At 41.0% G+C, this 18,471-nt stretch overlaps 2 protein-coding genes across 2 annotated transcripts in view; both read left to right on the forward strand.

Moving 5' to 3' along the window:
- The window catches only part of xpo4 (exportin 4), a 38,278-nt gene extending 24,489 nt beyond the window's left edge, over positions 1-13,789 (forward strand). Inside the window, exons 9-24 of the mRNA XM_026376384.1 lie at positions 3,961-4,135; positions 4,771-4,947; positions 5,089-5,231; positions 5,523-5,668; positions 5,890-6,067; positions 7,914-8,073; positions 8,272-8,441; positions 8,935-9,109; positions 10,154-10,360; positions 10,533-10,619; positions 10,708-10,888; positions 10,981-11,102; positions 11,206-11,336; positions 11,545-11,662; positions 11,946-12,038; positions 12,178-13,789. Coding sequence (XP_026232169.1) covers positions 3,961-4,135; positions 4,771-4,947; positions 5,089-5,231; positions 5,523-5,668; positions 5,890-6,067; positions 7,914-8,073; positions 8,272-8,441; positions 8,935-9,109; positions 10,154-10,360; positions 10,533-10,619; positions 10,708-10,888; positions 10,981-11,102; positions 11,206-11,336; positions 11,545-11,662; positions 11,946-12,038; positions 12,178-12,375 — 2,461 coding nt within the window. The 3' untranslated portion in view covers positions 12,376-13,789. The remainder of the gene's footprint in view (positions 1-3,960; positions 4,136-4,770; positions 4,948-5,088; positions 5,232-5,522; positions 5,669-5,889; positions 6,068-7,913; positions 8,074-8,271; positions 8,442-8,934; positions 9,110-10,153; positions 10,361-10,532; positions 10,620-10,707; positions 10,889-10,980; positions 11,103-11,205; positions 11,337-11,544; positions 11,663-11,945; positions 12,039-12,177) is intronic.
- Positions 13,790-14,533: 744 nt separating this feature from the next.
- Positions 14,534-18,350, forward strand: eef1akmt1 (EEF1A lysine methyltransferase 1). The gene is made up of 5 exons (XM_026376431.1): positions 14,534-14,580; positions 15,577-15,754; positions 16,271-16,353; positions 17,204-17,493; positions 17,796-18,350. Exons 2-5 carry the CDS (start codon positions 15,608-15,610, stop codon positions 17,921-17,923), a joined length of 648 nt encoding a protein of 215 aa, XP_026232216.1. The 5' UTR covers positions 14,534-14,580; positions 15,577-15,607; the 3' UTR covers positions 17,924-18,350.
- Positions 18,351-18,471: the final 121 nt, after the last annotated feature.

Below are 18,471 nucleotides of genomic sequence, written 5' to 3' on the forward strand. Positions count from 1 at the left end.
ATTTTCCACCAGACTGACAGGTGAGGCCTTAGAAACAACAGATGGGACCAATTCAAATCTGCAAATTGAAAGCAGCTCCCCATAGATGCTATAATACACCCACTGCTGCACTAAATTAGCTTTCCCTTTCCTAAATGATTGTTATTGTGCAGGTTATGTTTAACATTTTTAGCTTTAGCTTTTACTGAGGTGTACTGAGGTTAATGCATTTAAAAGCTATTTTTCTCTTCCAATTGTGTAATAATAGCTACATCTCTGGGTTTTGTGTCTTTTAATATAGAATTAATGCTTTAAACCTGCTGCTGTACATTTTAAATACGACAGTATATATTTTGGAATCCAGGACACAGAATCTGTTCATGTTACTTTGTCGTAGTAGCTGTTTGTCTTTCACCAGTATCTCAAGGATTTCACGTTCCTTAAAATCAGAGACTCAACAAGTGATGAAGGCCGACGTCAGCAGCAGCGTGACTCATACTGTGCCATTTCTGCTTTATTTACAGGAAGTAATTGCTTGTTGAGTCTGTGTTTTTAATGGCCTTTGATTGTAGCATCTGTACACTCTATGGGAAACTGGCTGGAGGGGGAATATGTTGTCTTCCAGTTCGGTAACAAATACGCCTGACTGGGAACATTTCCAGTTTCCTCTCAAATTAATTTTATGTGAATGTGGATTAAATTATGCATTTTTCTTCTCACAGAAACAGCTTCTCAAACCCTGGGTATTAATACAGACAAAAAAACAACCACCTTTAGAATTTGCTAATCATTAGGTCGTTCTCATCTAATCTAATATCGAGCTGCCTGATCATGAAGGAATTTCTGCAGAGTTTAATGAACCTGAATCCATTTGAAAGTCCTTCAGCGCAGCTTTCAATACAATTAGAAAACCTATTTTGATTCAAGTAGCCTGGCCGTTCTTCTAAAGTAAAAGCCAGCTGGTAATAGTGGTTCCCTAATTTATGTTGATTGGTTAGAAGCAGGAATCAAGCATCCACAACAACGTATCATCTGGTTGTATCCAGATTAAATATCAGCGTATATTTGCAAGGACTGTATCAAAAACATACTAAAATCACAATAAAAATATACCAGAGTCATACGTAATATCAGTATGACTCATAAGCATGAGGATAAGACATTTAAACACATGTGCATAAGTGCTTTAAACTATATGTTTGCCTTTAGATTAATTATGATCACTTTAAACAAATTATAACTCCCTGTATACGTGAACTAGATTTTATTACTTTCACATGGTTCGACTGGCTTCACATTTGAATTGGTGTGGGCAGGTGCATGGCATTAAAGAAACTGAGCCACTGGGTCGCACTGTGTGATTCCTGTATCTCTTGCTTGTTAGCAGAGGTCATGTGGAGAAATAGAGCTTGTGATCTTCTGCTGAGACACATTACGAGTTGTGTCGGCATTTGGCAGGTCTCACAGGAGGCTATTGATCGCTCCTGTGTGTGATGCGGGGAATCGGTGTGGTTCAGGCTTCGGGAAGATGCATTAAAAGAAGATTACTGCTCTTTTTTTAGCAGCAGAGAGGAGACGGTTATCCACGTACACCAGCTTAAAAATATGAAAACAGAAAAAACTCTTTCAAAAACTGATTCTATTTACTTTACCATATGATGTGTATAGAGTAAGTAGCTATTCATTACATATATTTAAGGTATTATTTAGACTGTACTGTGTCTAAGTAACGCTTCAGTAGAGTACATCGAGAACCAGAACAACCACCAAGTCCTGCACTGATGCGTATTTTGCTGTAACGTCCTTGTTGGAGATGTGTCAGGACACATTGGTGTTCATACAACAATGTGTGGTCGAGATGCATTTTAAAACTAAGAATAAACAGGTTCATGGAGACCATTATAACATTTTTTTGTTATCAATATATTCAGAACAACAATTTATAACGATAGCGCTCAAAAAAGCAATGTGACTATAAAAGTAATCACTTAATCCAGTAGAGATTTGTCACCTAATTGTAAAATACATCCTCCGTACCAAATGGCAGACACACAATGGAAGCTGGGGAACAAAGTCAAATGTTTTCCTCTTGAGTTGGAGGAGACCAAAAACGGTATTAAAGTAAAAAAAACTAACTCCAGTGAATCATAATGTTGCTCGGTGACTGTTGAATTTACAAATGAGCAGCCTTTTGTTAACAGGTTTGCTAAATCAACTCACAGTAAAAATGACATGAGGTCAGCTTTTTTCCGCTATTGGAGGTTTAATTAAAAAAACAGATTTCACAAATGTTAAAAGTCATTAGGTTAAAAAAAGATCAGAAGGTAGAGCGGCCATCCACCCGCTGTGTATTTGGCAAATTGATCCGCAGCTCCTCTTGTCAGGCAAGAGCCTAAGTACGTCCCTGTGGTTAGGCCAGCGCCTTGGTGTGTGAATGCGATGTGGGGGCCAGTAATAGAAAAGCTTTACAAATACAGACCATTTACCATTTACAAGTACCCTCTAAAACCAGCTGAATTGTTATTTTTAAATAAGGAATTGTTGGATCAGAAACTAAATGAGTACAAATCTGAGCAGACATTGAGGTTTGATACACGATATGTTCATAGAGGGTTCTGTCATAAATAGTGGTGTTCATAAGAACTATGTGTGCATGTGAATGTGAGAGACTGAGAGATAGTTATCTAATGCCAGCAAGGACAGTAGAAGTATTTTCTTTTGATTTGTGGTGGGCTCTTTAGTCAGTGTGTTTCTGATTTGAATTAAGGGGCCGTGAATAACTTAAAGTTTACTGTACTGTTATCATGTGATTCGGTGAGTAGGGGTCTCTCGTTCCCTCTCTGCTCACTCAGGCTCTCCCTCTCTCTCCTCTCCTGCTCTGTCTGTAATCACCTATTCTTGGAGCTTTTTTCCAGTTGCCTCATCGGAAAACCATGTGGAGAGGGATGGCCGATCTACAATGATTGAACAGTTCTGCTCGCAATTTAACTCCATCTGATAGGGGTTAGCTAGGTCCCACACACAGTGTGCCTGACTGTGGAGAACTGTGTTCAAACAGATTTGAATATATACATTTATGTATAAATACCAGGTGTTGTCCTGCAGTACTGCAACTCATACGTATACACTGATTGGAAAGTACTCTACTGTATGTTCTGAGTGGGAAAGGTTCTTGTTTTGGGATAAATTCCAGCCTGGATTCCGACGTTTTTTAATTTGTTCATCTGGAGCTATTTTGTCCCCTTTGCTCCACTGCCTGGTCACAGCATTATCGTGTGGCGTGATGCATTTTGTTGCCGGTTTCAGGGCAATTCAGAGACACTTAACTTGGTTCAAACACAACCTGACAGAGACACATAGAAGCAAGGATAGCATGGCCGTAAAACGGACTTTGGCACCTGATTAAATTGCTGTTACTTCATGTCGATCATACAGGCACTGGGGTTAGATTTGTCCAGATGCTGTAGGATTCAGATTACAAGTCACTTTGATGTCTGTTATTAAAGTTTAACATTAGCTTGAACAGAAGTGCAGCTTAATGCTTTGTAGTGTGATCCAATGATAAAGTCATTTTGAAATGAGAAGCGTAATTACAGCCATTCTGTCGTCCTATCTCCTCCTGTGTGAGCTTTACTACGAGACAGAAATACCATAAAAATAACCTCACATGCAGCTGTGGAAAACGGCTCAACTCAAGTTGCCTATGAGTTTTGGTTAAGGATCAATTTTCATGCCTGTTTCCAAACCTCAGTCACCAGCGGGTAAACTGGTAAGTGACCCCAGTTTAGCCTCAGCCTCGCCCTGCTGAGTGGAAACTGTCATTCCTCACGCCAAAGAAGGGGTTTGAATGGGAAATGGAAAAGAAACGGTTTGAACTTTAAACAGATTGTTGTATCTGAATGTAAATTATTATTATTATATGAGTATCTTTATTTCAGGAATATGAATGTTCTTTTCTCATTTTATCATCTGCATTTCTAGGATTGAGATAGAGGACTCGGAGGCGGTGGGCATCTCCAATATCATCTCCAACCTTATCACCATGTTCCCACGAAGTATTTTAACAGCCCTGCCCAACGACCTCTTCACCTCCTTCATCAACAGCCTCACGCTGCTCACCTGTTCGTTTGGACGCAGCGCAGCCCTGGAGGAGGTGGTGAGTAATGACACTAACATCTGTCTCCCATAACTCAGCTCATCCTCCCAACCTTTTTGGCCTGTGCAGTGTTAACTGAAGGCCAGGTCGCAAGGATATGCTTGGTTTACATTTCGTCATCTGTCCAAGTCCTCGGAGTTCTGGGCATCCACATGCGGCCCATGAATCTGAATTTGCACTGAACCTCTTCCTCTCTCACTATTCTTTATTACTGTTTTCTCTTTTTTTATCTGCTTTTATGACCCTTTGGTTGCAAAAGTAAATGTTCATCTTTTTGTTTTAGTTACGAGCAAGTTCTTGTTCTCCAGGACATTTTATAGTGACGTGACAAATGTTTAGTCACAGAGAAATTAATTAAGTCAAGTCAGTTTTTTATATATGACAGAATAACAGTTGTTGACTAAAGTGCTTTACAAAGGTGACAATAATTCGTCATAAGGTTGGTGATTGTACCTAAACACACAGGGAAGTTCGTATGAATAAGATGGTAGAAGACTATTAATGCAAGCATAGAATATCTGGGGGAAAATTTAAAGCAGAATGTGACATTTTATGTCCAGTTAAATTTCCCTTTCAGTTAGTTGGATTTGGGTTTTGTCAAATAATGTAAATCACTGATATATTTTTCTTCTCAGCTGGATAAAGACGACATGGTTTACATGGAGGCCTATGACAAGCTCCTGGAGTCGTGGCTCACGCTCGTTCAGGATGAGGAGCATTTTCCTCGCGGCTGTTTTGTCCAGCCAGCGATCCAGGTCTTCAACTCGTATATTCAGTGTCACTTAGCAGCTCCTGATGGCACACGCAACCTGGTGAGTATTTTCTCAGTCAGAGTCATTGTCCATTTTTTAAAATACCTTTTTATGAACGTGTACATGTCACACGTTTTCTGCTTTTGCTCATGCTGACACTCACATCCTCCCCCCACCTCCCACATGCTGCTCACCCCTCAGTCGGTGAACGGCATCTCGTCTCATGATGAGGAAGAGATCAACGAGCTGCAGGAGGACGACAGAGAGCTGTTCTCCGACCAGCTGTCCAGCATCGGCATGCTGGGACGTGTGGCTGCTGACCACTGCATCCCTCTGCTCACAAGGTAAATAACAGAAACCATTTATTCATATACTGTAGTGGTCAGGCTCCTATATCTGACTGAGAATGGATCTTTACTGGGAAACTCAATGGGTACGTAGGAATTTTCTCTGTAACTTAATAGTGTAATAAAATGTATGTTGTAAAGTTAAAGTTCCAGCTAATTGATTTTCTCTGTGTAAAAATCTCCATAGTTTATATTTTTAAATGTAAGAGCTCAGTCCTTTCTTGGCTTTTGGAGAAGCCGTGTTTGTGTTATTGGTGCTGACATTTGGTTTTTGACCTTGCCCTGCAGTCTGCTGGAGGACCGGGTGACACGGCTGCACGGTCAGCTCCAGAGAACGCAGCAGCACCTCATGGCCTCGTCTGATCCTGGATCGGTGGACCGCAAAGTACTGGACGACCTCTATGAGGACATCCACTGGCTCATACTGGTCTCAGGTCAGCAGCAGGACAAAAACATTGTCGTTTAACTTTCAAAAAATTTAACTAGTTACAGCCTCAAGTCTCCTTAACAGTTTGTTGGATGGATTTCACAGCTATTACTCAATCACTCATTAATTTTCAGGGAAACCTTTTATATTTAAATGTCTTTCTGTACATTTATTATAATTGTCTATTAGTAGTAATATTATATCTGCATCTCTCTGTGTACTCTCCAGGGTATCTATTAGCAGACGATCCTCAGGGCGAAACGCCATTAATCCCCTCGGAGGTGATGGAGTTCTCTATCAAACACTCGACGGAGGTGGACATAAACACGACGCTGCAGATCCTGGGATCGCCCGGAGAGAAGGCCTCATCCATACCAGGCTGCAACCGCACAGACTCAGTCATCAGGTGAGAGGAAATTCAAACTGTTTCGCATGTCCAGGTGTTTAAACACGTTATTTAGCCAGTTTTTTTTTTTTCTATGTAAGAATCAGGTAATTCACTATTCTTATTGCTTTTTGTCCGGAGATGTTCACAGTGACACCACAAATTGGGGGCTGCTCATTTGCCACAGAATTACAGATCTTTAAATTTCCATTTTCATGGCGCTGTAATGTCACTTTTTGAGAAATTGTCATTAACTGCTGTTTTCATTGTCAAGAGCAGTGTAACTAGGTCACCGCAGATATGTACATTGGCACAAGTTAACTAGTCCAGGGACAAGTTAAAGAAAGCCACTGTTAATCCAACAATAGATTTGACCGAACTATAAAACAATCACTGAGGAGCTGGAATTACAGCCACCACTCTCTGCTAAAGCAGATTGTTCATGTTAGGACAACTTCTCTTGTTGCTTCGTTGTATTGTGGTCTCTCTGCTACTGCGGGGTTACAAATTGTCGTGTTGTACAATATTGAGCATCGCTACAAACTAATGGCTTTGAGAATACAACAGATCGAATCCAAATGTATTTATGTTTTTAAAAGCAGTTAATTGTGCGGCTCAACAGTATGTGACGGTGATGTTTTAAACCTTGTGCAGTTCAGGGCTGTTGGCAGTCACACTGGATGCTGCTTTGTTCGAAAGGCAATCATGTATGTATGTGTGTGTGTTTGTGTAGATAATCACAGTGACGACAATAGACAGTCACAGCAGCCAGTCATATTGTCTGCTGAAGGTCATCTAGCGCCTGTGTTTTCTAGATCGTTCATTATGTGGACGTGTGCGAGTGTGTGCGTGTATTTGTGTGCGTGTGCATAAGGGAGATGACAGAGGGTTGCAGAGACGAGTGGCCGAGGGCATCAGGTTTCCTAATAGCGAGCGGACGACCCCGGCTCCGTAAATGTCAGCGTGGTTTTGTTTTCTGCAAACAATGTGAAACTGTGCACTCAGGGAGGCGTACCCATAAGCTCCTTTAAAGCCCTCTGTCTCTGTCCTTTTGTTGTGTGTGTGTGTGTGTGTGTGTGTGTGTGTGTGTGTGTGTGTGTGTGTGTGTGTGTGTGTGTGTGTGTGTGTGTGTGTGTGTGTGTGTGTGTGTGCGTATTTTACAGTTTGATCATTTGTTGTTGTTGAAGATTGAATCAACTGAACTGTATCAAACTTCTCGACCAAGGGCTCCTTTAAAATCATTTCTGGAAAAACATTCTGCATCACACTGAATCCTTGAAGCTCAGAGCCGGTGCTGCTGACTGACTCCACCTCATGTTTCTACATGAATTTAATTTTCTCTTTATTCCTTTTTATGCTTCCCCTGTGTTTTTGTTGAGCTTCTTATTTGACGAGGTTGTGCTCATTACTCATGCATCTTTTGTATTGTCATAGCTGCATGCATTTTGTTGTGGAAACCAAAATAATGAAGTTCTGTTCAGTCTTTGTTTTGCTTATGAGCTGCTCCACTTGTCGTGACCTTGTTTGTGCCAACAAAACTTTATCAGACTGTATTTCTTAATTCTATCCTTGTCTTAGTGTCTGGTCCTAAACTCTCATGTCTGCTCCACTTCATCTCGTCACAGAATTTCTTTCTGGTTCTCCCACATCTGCATCTGTCAGGTTATGTGTTCATTTGTGAAGAGACACATACCAGAGCATTTATTAGTTAAAACCAGTTTTCAGCATTGCTATATGGATCTTTAAAGAAGATTAAACAATAACATGCATAGAAAGTTGCAAACAATGATTCAAGTTAAGCCACCAGATCATTCATGTCTATTATATATGATCTTTAATCCAGCATCTCGTGCTTCTTCTGTCCCAGGTTGCTGTCAGCAGTGCTGAGGACGTCAGAGGTGGAGTCCAGGGCGACCAGAGCGAGCCTGACAGAGCTGCTGAGCCCACAGATGGGGAAGGACATCGTGTGGTTCCTCAGACGCTGGGCCAAGACGTACCTGCTGGTGGAGGAGAAGCTCTATGAGCAGGTATGATGGTTCTCGCCCCTTTAGCCTTTCCCACCACCATATGTGACCTCCTCTTTATGTACACTCTATGACTGTCAAAACTTGAGCTGGAAATAAAATGGTTCACTGTCTGCCCACGAAGACAAGACCAACATCTAAATCTACCATTTCTGTCTATCATGGTGAAGTAATGGCATCTGTCTCGTTGTCTTTCCTCAGATCAGCATCCCGCTGAGCACGGCGTTCGGTGCAGACACAGAGGGCGCCCAGTGGATTGTGGGGTACCTACTGGAGAAAGTGATCAACAACCTGTCTGTGTGGAGCTCAGAGACTGAACTGGCCAACGACACCGTGGAGCTGCTGGTGACACTGGTGGAAAAGAGGGAGAGGTGAGGACAGAGGTGCAATTATTGTTCATCAGAACAAATATTGTGTGATATTCAAAATTTATAAAGTCCAAATTTACTTACTCAACTTTCTTTTTATCATAATGCAACAGGTAACATTTTTGCTTGTTTCTTAAATACAGTAAATAGTTTTGAGATTCTTTGCATTGACAGAACTAGAACTCATTTGAAGTTCATCGTCTTTTGGTTAATAAATGTGCCTTGTAGAGAGGGTTGGGATTATTTTAGAAATGTCTTTGCATTCAGTGATAATGAAAACATAGAAATCTAGTAAATTAGAAAGAAAACGGCATTATGAGACTTGAGATGAGGATTTTTTATTAGGTCTTTCTTTATTAAAGTGGTCAAAGAGGGTTGGGACCATTGTTGTGAAGCCTTTTGTGGAAGATCATCTTCAGATGTTTTAGCAGATTAAAATCACTGGATCCTAAAACAGATTCTTAAGATTCACTCTACTCTGTTTCTGTCCGTCCAGGGCGAACATCGTGGTACAGTGTGAGAGCTGGTGGAGCCTGGCGAAGCAGTTTGCCAGCCGCAGTCCGCCTCTCCACCTGCTGTCCAGCTCCGTGCAGAGGTCTCTGATGAAGGCTCTGGTCCTCGGAGGCTTCGCAAACATGGACTCTGACACCAAACAGCAATACTGGGCTGAGGTAACATGTGCATAGATATCTCTCTCTTCCAGCCTATAAATATCTAACATAGACAAAAATGACCTAAACATGTCTGAAAAAGACATTAAAACAGTGTTGGACAGTAAAATCTTTTTGTGAAACCAGACTAATAAAACTTGATGCATTAGAAGCTCCACACCCAACATTCCAGTAAACATAAGGCCTGTAAATGACCGTTTCATCAAAGGAGCTGAAGAAATCAGAAAACAGTGTGTTTTTCATTAGCTGTGGTTAAAATATATTATTCTGGTTTATTACAACTTATTTTTGTTAGACTCTTCAGGTTAACAAACAAACAGACCAGAGCAGACAGACGTGCAGATTAATCAAACGTAAAAACAAACTAAAAGAAAACAAGTGATCGCTGTAAAATTATTGTCAGACCAAATTTCTTGTTTTAGTTTCTTGACCTGTGTGATTCTCTTTAGAAATGTACAAAAGAAAAAGGTGGTAATGAATCAGAACTGCGGGACGTCCTGCACCTCTTCCGCATCTTAAACAAAATAAAAATAAAATAAATTAGCAATTTCAAACGAGTCAGAAGGTTTGGTGTTAGTTCATCAGAATGATCGAGCTCCGTAGCCTCAGTTCGGAGGATAAGGAGTGATGTGGGTGTAGTTGATAATATTCCCCCATCGCCTCCGTCTCCCGCGTGTATAACATGATCCTCTTTATGATCCTGAGGTCTTTGTCTTAATAGGCTGACAGTAGTAAATGGGGGGTGCAAAGCCACAATGACTCCAGAGTAATTACGAGGGGCTGTGAGTTAGACTGCAGCTGCTGGCTTCTACAGCTGCTCTTTGTGAACTTGGATGACATGGATGGAGGAGGAAGACGAGAGATGGACCCAACAACTGATGAGACATTTCGCTGTTACGTCTCTGCATCACTAGGAATCACTTCTTATCGTCTTTACTCAACTAACTCTCTTGACACGTTTGTCATAGAGTTCACAAATGAGCAGGTTAAAAGGATAAAGCAGTGTGGAGGTTTAAACTGATGATGCACTTTCTGTCCATCCAGGTGCTCCACCCTCTCCAGCAGCGTTTCCTCAACCTCATCAACCAGGAGAACTTCGCCCAGATTAGCCAGGAAGAAGCTGTCAAACAGGAAATCGTCGCCACACTGGAGGCGCTGTGCGGCATCGCAGAGGCGACGCAGATCGACAACGTGGCCTCGCTCTTCTCTTTCCTCATGGACTTCCTGTCGAGCTGCATTGGCCTCATGGAGGTAAATTATATAATTTTACCTCTTATGGGTTTTCCACAATAAAACATGTCCACATGTCAAACATACATCATTGTGAACTTCAAAAAGACCTTGAAACATTGCTCAGTTTGAGATCAGAGAGTCTGAAAGTATCAGCTGAATTTGATCGTCGTCTTTTGTTTGTGTCTCTCAGGTCTACAGCAACACACCTGAAACCATCAACCTCATCATCGAGGTTTTCGTGGAAGTGGCTCACAAACAGATCTGCTATCTGGGAGAGGTGAGCGACACACATTAATATTTTTCCAGTGCTACTGGTACTTGTATAGTATAGTGTATAAGTGTATTTGCTTTTGCTCCTCGTCCAGACTAAATCCATGAAACTGTACGAGGCGTGTCTGACGCTGCTTCAGGTTTACTCCAAAAACAACCAGAGCCGGAAACGAAGTGACGCCACAGCCGAGGAAGACCAGTACCAGGACCTGCTGCTCATCATGGAGTTGCTCACAAACCTGCTCTCCAAAGAGTTCATCGACTTCAGCGATACCGGTGTGTTTGTTATCTGCCTATAAATAGAAGAAAATAAATATTTAGTTATGCTTTTTGTTTACAAAACAATCTGCTTGTTTCTTCTGTTCTAGATGAAGTGTTTCGAAACCAAGACCAGGGAACGCCGGCCTCCAGTCGAACAGTATCAGCAGCAGATGTGGTTCTCTACGGAGTCAATATTGTTCTTCCGCTCATGTCTCAGGATCTGCTCAAGGTAAAATCACGAGTGTGTTTAATCTGTGGATGACTGAGATGCACATGTGGACATTTCCTCTTTTATAATCTGTGTTAACGAACCTCTCCTCGTTCTCGTCCAGTTCCCGTCTCTGTGTAATCAGTACTACAAGCTCATCACCTTCATCTGTGAGATCTTTCCGGAAAAGATCCCACAGCTGCCGGAGGAGCTCTTCAAGAGCCTCATGTTCTCTCTGGAGCTGGGAATGACCTCGTATCCTCCCGCTGTCTGTTGTGTTCAGATCCAATTCATGTTTTATGTTTACGCTGTAACACGTAGAGCGTCAATACTTTGTTGGTACTCATTTGTCATACAGCACATTGCTTGTTCTTCCATCTGGAGCTGCAGAATTTCACCTGCGGGTCATAAAATAAGTGTTTGTCGTGCTTTGTAGTTTGTTCTCCTTAACATCTGTTTGCAGGATGAGCTCAGAGATCAGCCAGCTGTGTTTGGAGGCTTTGTCGCCTCTGGCTGAACAGTGCGCCAAAAACCAGGAGAAGGACACGCCTCTCTTCATCGCCACCCGCCACTTCCTCAAGGTACGAGTCACACCTGGCTGGAAAGTTGCTTTACTATGATTAAACATCGAAATTTAATATTTAAAGGGTGACTATGGTATATATGAATATATACTGTATGCATGTCTCTCAAACAAAACAAACAAAATGTGAAACTGTTGCTTTAAGCTGGATTTAGAAACTAGAAACGGTGGCAGCTTGGCTTACATGTCGACGCTACGAGCATCTGAATCTCTCTTAGATCTGCACAATTGTCTTTTGTTGCTTTCTTTTTTTCACGCTGTGTTCATCTGTGTGTCATCAGTTGGTGTTTGACATGCTGGTCCTGCAAAAACACAACACAGAGATGACGGTGGCAGCAGGAGAAGCTCTGTACACACTTGTGTGCCTGCACCAGGTCAGTAACACAAAGCACTGTACTGCTGTAGCACCAGGTTGTTTCCACACTGCAGATTTTCCTTCAGCCGTTCAGCCGGGCTGTAGTTTCTCACCTGTATTTAATCCTGGTTTGATGGTGTGTCACTCTGCTCCATCAGGCGGAGTACTCGGAACTGGTAGAGACTCTCCTCTCCTCTCAGAGAGACGCCGTCATCTACCAGAGACTCGCTGACGCCTTCACGAAGCTGACGGCCAGCAGCACGCCGCCCACCATGGACCGCAAGCAGAAGGTCGCCTTCCTCAAGAGTCTGGAGGAGTTTGTGGCCAACGTGGGCGGCCTGCTCTGTGTGAAATAACCTCTGAACTCCGCCTCAAATTTTGATAAGCAGTCAAAAACCCCACCGCCACTATCAATCCGATTTCTCCCCATGAACTATGGGTAGAAGAGACGACTCAAACCCCCCTGAGGACTTCTCCGTCTCTCCACCTACTGGGGATCCATCTCATACCTAAATGCTTTGTTGGTTTGTTCCCCCCCCTTCTCTCAACCGTTACACCCACTCTCTGCTCCAACGTCATCGACACAGATGATGATGATGCTGATGATGTGGTAACCATAGAGACTCAATGACACAGACTCAGTCAGAGCATCCTATCCTGACGGAGCGCCGATCATCGTCACAGTGAGAGGCGGAGCAGCAGCTGATGTTTGATGGGGTTGTCCCCCACCTCCTCATGTGCCTGGAGGCTGCCGGAGTACACACACACACACACACACACACACACACACACTGTGGGTTAAACACATTATTGAGAACTGAAGATGTTTTGTTTTCCAGTGTGCGGTTTTGTAGTTGAAAGTATTAGAGGGGGCCATTTTATTTCAAGAATGCTGTGGCGCCGAACTCCCCATCTGTCCACACTATTAATTTTAACATTTTGGACTCTGACACACACACACGGAGACACACACACACACACACGTTGCCAAAATCCTTCCCAGAGTGCCTTTGTTCTGCTGATTGTTCTGTGTGTATGTGTGTGAGAATAATGTCACACCATCAACTGATGACAAACTGTGCCAAAAACACAGTGAATGCACACACACACACACACACACACACACACAATATGTTGCCATGACAACAAAGGTATGGCCAGCCTGGCTGTGAACCACATAGCCCAGGAAGGTATCTGTTAGTTATTGTTTGTTGGCATTAATCAAAAACCAAAATCAGATTGTTTCACAAAAGGGTGTATATATAAATATATATATATATATAAATATAAAAAATGTGTATATGTAATGTTTTCAAACCAGAAACCATGAGAAATGTATGTTCAAAGACAAATAAAGCACGACTGAGAAGGTTTTATATGCTAGTAAACGGCAGAAAGAGTTGAGGGAGCAATTTTCTGTCTTCACCTTTGGTGGTTAGATTTTTCTTCTCTCTCTCTATTTGGATCGTAGGATTATGTTGCGGCCCCCTCTTTCTGAGGCCGATCGGGCCTCTAAAGTTTAGCAGATACATTTCAGTATTTTTCTACATTCACTGCATCGCTGTTCGACACACACTGGATTGAAGTGGAGACGGCTGGAGTTGAAGGACGGCATTAACAAACCAAATATAAAGGAGCAGAGCCACTTGTAGAAGCATTATGGTGGAGACAGATTCCTCCTCGTTCAGAGCACTATCCTGGTTATTGTAGAACGGCTGTTTTGTTAATGACGTGTAAAAGTGTACATAAACTTATTGTATAAAATGTTCTGGCCTCTGAATTTTCCTTCACTCGTGCCACGTCTGTTTGTTCTGTCGTTGAACTTCTTTAGTAATAAATAAAGTTGATGATTCTTTTTATCACAGTCCAACAGCTACACCAACAGCTATTTTAACAAACTTGATCAAGTACAAAGTCACTCTAAAGAAGTACTCTATAACAAGTTAAAGTACTTTTTCTCCTTCTTTACTCAAGGTAAATGAATGTTCTAAATTTAAATACAAACGTACAGCTACTGAGAAACAGATTTGTCAGGGTTAGTCTGAGCTGCACTGTTGGACTTCATGCTGTTGATAACATGAATGAAGTCTGGTTCTTTGTTACTGAGAATTTAATTAATAATAATCTACACTAATTGCTTTATTCCAGGAATTAAAAGTTTAAATGAAGATACTGTAAACTGCAAACGAACCTCTAAAGAATAAAAATATGGGGAAGAAGAATTTCTAGTAAAATTATAGTTGAACATGAACATGAAACAAAAAACAGCAGTCTGTAATGATGGAGCTTATTTAACCACTTTATGGTATGAATAATCCGTTATATACTTTACAAGAATTTAAATCTGAAATGTAACTAAAGCTGTCAGATAAAAGCAGTGGAGTAAAAAATTATAATATTTTATTTTTAGGACTGAACAGGAGGTAAAGTCAACTAACCTTTTCGGAACAAACTAGTTTGTCCCTTTGCAAGATCCGTAGACTGTGGAACTACGTCATCGCTCCGCGACTCCTCACATGTTCACAACACGGCGGTGAACGGAGTGAGTGGTTTGTGATCAGGTAACCTGGTGTTTTTCTGTATTTCAAAAAGTTTTATTTTTATTGGTGCATTCGTCATCATTTAAGGAAATATTTATATTTTGCGAGCATGAAATTGTTTAAGTTTAGTAGTCGTTAAAACAGAATACATTTTCGTTGAAGAGTTGCAGCACAACTTTCTCCATGAGCATGAACCAGAGACTTATACTCAGAAGCCAGGGCAAAAATAATGTTTTAGACATTTATCACCTGATTTCAGTATTGAATTGTCACTATAAGTTACCGACATAAATCTACGCTAACATTTGATAGAAGATAGAGTTAATTGAATGTATATGTATGTTTGACATGTTAGAACATGAAGGCCATCCTTATTATAAACCAACTGACTTATGACACTAATAGCTTCCTTAAAGTTCACTGAAATATTTTCCAGAGCATATCAGCAAAGATGTTAGAATAAGTGAAGTAATGAATATGGAAAATAAAATTGTTTACAGAGAGATCTAACACTTAGAATCAGTAGCAAGATGCATTTACCCTGTGTACTCAGTAGCTGTACTGAATAAATCCATTAAGACCGTCAACCAGATGAGTAATAACTTCATTTGGAAAGCATTTGACTTTTAATGCTTAAATGTGGTGCTCAAATTAAAATGGCTCCAATAATATAGAAATATAATCAGTTACTGTCTCCCCAGATGTTTATTTTTAAAAATCTGCTGGTATTGATTTTGATTTTTCTTATAACATGTGTTACTCTAAAGTCTGACAGATCTGCACAAAGTCAAATGTTATTGTACAAATGTTGAGTATTTCTGCACTGTAGTAATGATGCTTTTCGCTGCTGTTTCACGATACATCAGTTTTGCTGCCCTCCCCAGTTGTGATGTTCGGCTTCATGCGTGTCACACACCTTAAAGCTGTTTCATGCCTTCATTTTGTATAAAGTTTATTAATATAAATGAGTTAAAATGGTCATTAATAATAATGTTTCTCTTTTTTGTGTACTTTCAGGTGTTCAGCTCCTTTATTCTGCCTCTTCACCATGAGCGACAGCGACGACGACATTCCCACGCTGTCCGCTCACACTTTGGCCGCACTGCAGGAGTTTTACAACGAGACGAAGACCGGTCCAGCTCCCAGTACAACCACAGGGGACCAGTTCGCTGTGGGGGCGGTGGAAGAGGACTGGGTGAGTTTACTGAAGAGACAGAACAACCCACACCGTTTCTGTTCTGTGATTTATGTGATTTATTTAGTGGTAGAGCACAAAGTGCGGTAATAGATTATATTGTTGTTTTAAAATAATCAATACAATGGTAAATAATAATAAAATCATAGTACATAGTGTAGCTGGTACATCAGACCCAACCAACAGTCCCAAACCTAAAAATATTCAGTCTTACATTATAAATGAGAAAAACTGGAGCCAGGCAGTGGTAAAGTTGCTATAATAAACAATGTGTTTATATAAGTGTCATCCACTTCAGCTTTTATCATCTTTGATCATCTATGAAACCTACAAACCTGAGCTTCAGAGACACAGACTCATGACACGTGCTTTTATTTCCTCATGTCTGGGTTATTGTAACAAACTATTAACTAGAATAGATCAGGAAACGATTCAATAAGCAGGCAGCAGATAATCACATGTAAACATTTAGTGTCAGTGATACTAAACATGTTTGTGTGTCTGTATGTCCGACAGCGGATGAGCCAGTTTTGGTACAGTGACGAAACAGCAACTCAGTTAGCCGAGGAGGTCGTACGTGAAGCTGGAGACGGAGGCAGGTAAAACCACACACACTCACCGTTTGTGTCATCACTGTCAATTATTCCCACAAAATACACATTGGTTCATCTTTGATAGTCACTGGATCAATGTAGACATTGTCATAGCTTTAAATGTCCCTAAGGTCACATCAGTAGATTAAGAAACTAACAGATTTATTTTTGTAGGAGGTTAGATGTTTTTATTGCTCATATTCTCTCTCTGGAAACGCTGTATAGAATTTGGTATCTTAATTTTCAGTCTGATAATGGGCTGTGGAAGTGTGGATGTTAGGAAAAGGCTGAAATTACAGAGAATAGTTAAGTAGAGGGAAAAAGAAGGAACGTGAATTAAATAAAAGTAGTAAAGCTTGTGATCAGATTTAATCTCTGCACTTGCATTTTGAACATTTACCCACAGGGTGGCGCTCTAATCTCATTGTCCCGTTTAATTTGACCACAAACTGTACAGCAGATTTGTGATTAGTCTTTGTATATTTAAAATTTTAAAAAGATGTTATTTCACTATTTTATCCATTATCAGACTGTAGACATTAGAGATCTACAGTAATTAGTGAAATTTAAGACAATTTCTTTTGACCACTCAACATGTTGTAGAATTAGTTTTCTGCCTATGAGTCGATGGGTAATTCTTACCACTCAAAATGTGATGTTTGTTTTTACAAATCTTGTTCAGCTGCGACAGTAAAATACTGTTTATACACTGATGCATCATAATTAACTAATATAAAATCACATTAAAGTATCAAAATACTTTTTTTAATAAGTACCATCAGTGTGATGGTAGTTTTACTTCAGTACTTCTTCCATCACTGGCTTCAAGTGTCTTCATGTTGGTTTTTACTCTCAGGATAGCGTGTGTGAGTGCCCCCAGCGTGTACCAGAAGTTGAAGCAGGGCGTGGTGGACGGTTCAGACCGGGTGTCGGCCGTCGTGTTTGAGTACGACCGTCGCTTCGCAAGTTACGGCGACGACTTCATCTTCTACGACTACAGCGAGCCGCTGTGTTTCTCCACCAATGTGGTTCCTCAGAGCTTCGACGTCGTCCTCGCTGATCCCCCGTACCTGTCTGAGGAGTGTCTGAGCAAAGTGGCTGAAACCATCAAGTACCTGAGTAAAGGCAAAGTGCTGCTGTGCACAGGTGAGAGGAGCATTAATACTGAAACAGCTTTTCTTTGTGATCGTTTATAAAAATCTCTGGATATCAAGTAGGACTCAACTTTTAAAGATATCAGCATAATTAGTTTAAGTCTGACGACTGAACATCAGATAAACTTAAAACTAGATGTGACTGCTGTATATAATTTTAGTTACATCAACACTTCAAATGTCTCCTTACAGCCACAACACAGTGTGTTATAACCAACTGAATGGTTGGTGTCTTTAAACGCATCACTGATGTTCAAGTGGGAGTATTGACCGTGTGTCCCGTCTGTTCTGCAGGAGCCATCATGGAGAATCTCGCCAAAGACCTTCTGGATGTAAAAATCTGCAGCTTCCTGCCGAAACACAACAGAAACTTGTCAAATGAGTTCCGCTGTTTCGTCAACTACCCGTCTCGCCTGCTGTGATCTCTGATCCGAAGGGAGAACGTCACACAGACACTGTAACGCTGTGCTGTTGAGGACTGAAGTGACACATAAAGCCCGGCAGCAAAAGTGGAAATTAAGCATTTTAATTTCATTTTATTACGAGTGAGCTTGAGATCATCACCAGTTGTTGAAGAAAACCTGCCGGCAGTCTGCAAGAACAACTATTAACAATATTAATGGAAGTCAGGTTTGACTAAGGGTGTAAAAATCAAGCAAAAACACTAAACAGTTAGTGGGTTCAGCTTCTCCAGTGTGAGATTTTGCTGATTTTCAGTTTTGTAGGATTGAAAATTAAATAGGTTGGTGTTTGAAGATGCAGCTGAGGCTCTGGGAACCTGGATGTCACTGATTTAAAACAATTACCTGTTTACTTTATGTATTTATTAAAGGGAACCAGTAGACTCATCGTGTGCAGTACGACCCAGCTTGTACATATATTTGTGCTTATACCTTGAAGAATGGTGAAATAGGTACAAGATCTCCAAGGATGAAGTGAGGAACAATCTAAAAAGCTGAGACACTTATTT

The sequence above is a fragment of the Anabas testudineus genome, chromosome 21, assembly GCF_900324465.2.
Source record: "Anabas testudineus chromosome 21, fAnaTes1.2, whole genome shotgun sequence".
NCBI lineage: Eukaryota > Metazoa > Chordata > Actinopteri > Anabantiformes > Anabantidae > Anabas > Anabas testudineus.

Bases quoted from the DNA above. Each gene is read 5' to 3' on its own strand.
- eef1akmt1 (XM_026376431.1), top strand. From the start codon at position 15,608: ATGAGCGACAGCGACGACGACATTCCCACGCTGTCCGCTCACACTTTG. The intron at 15,755-16,270 runs GTGAGTTTACTG...TATGTCCGACAG, and splicing joins GGGCGGTGGAAGAGGACTGG to CGGATGAGCCAGTTTTGGTA. The intron at 16,354-17,203 runs GTAAAACCACAC...TTTTACTCTCAG, and splicing joins GAAGCTGGAGACGGAGGCAG to GATAGCGTGTGTGAGTGCCC.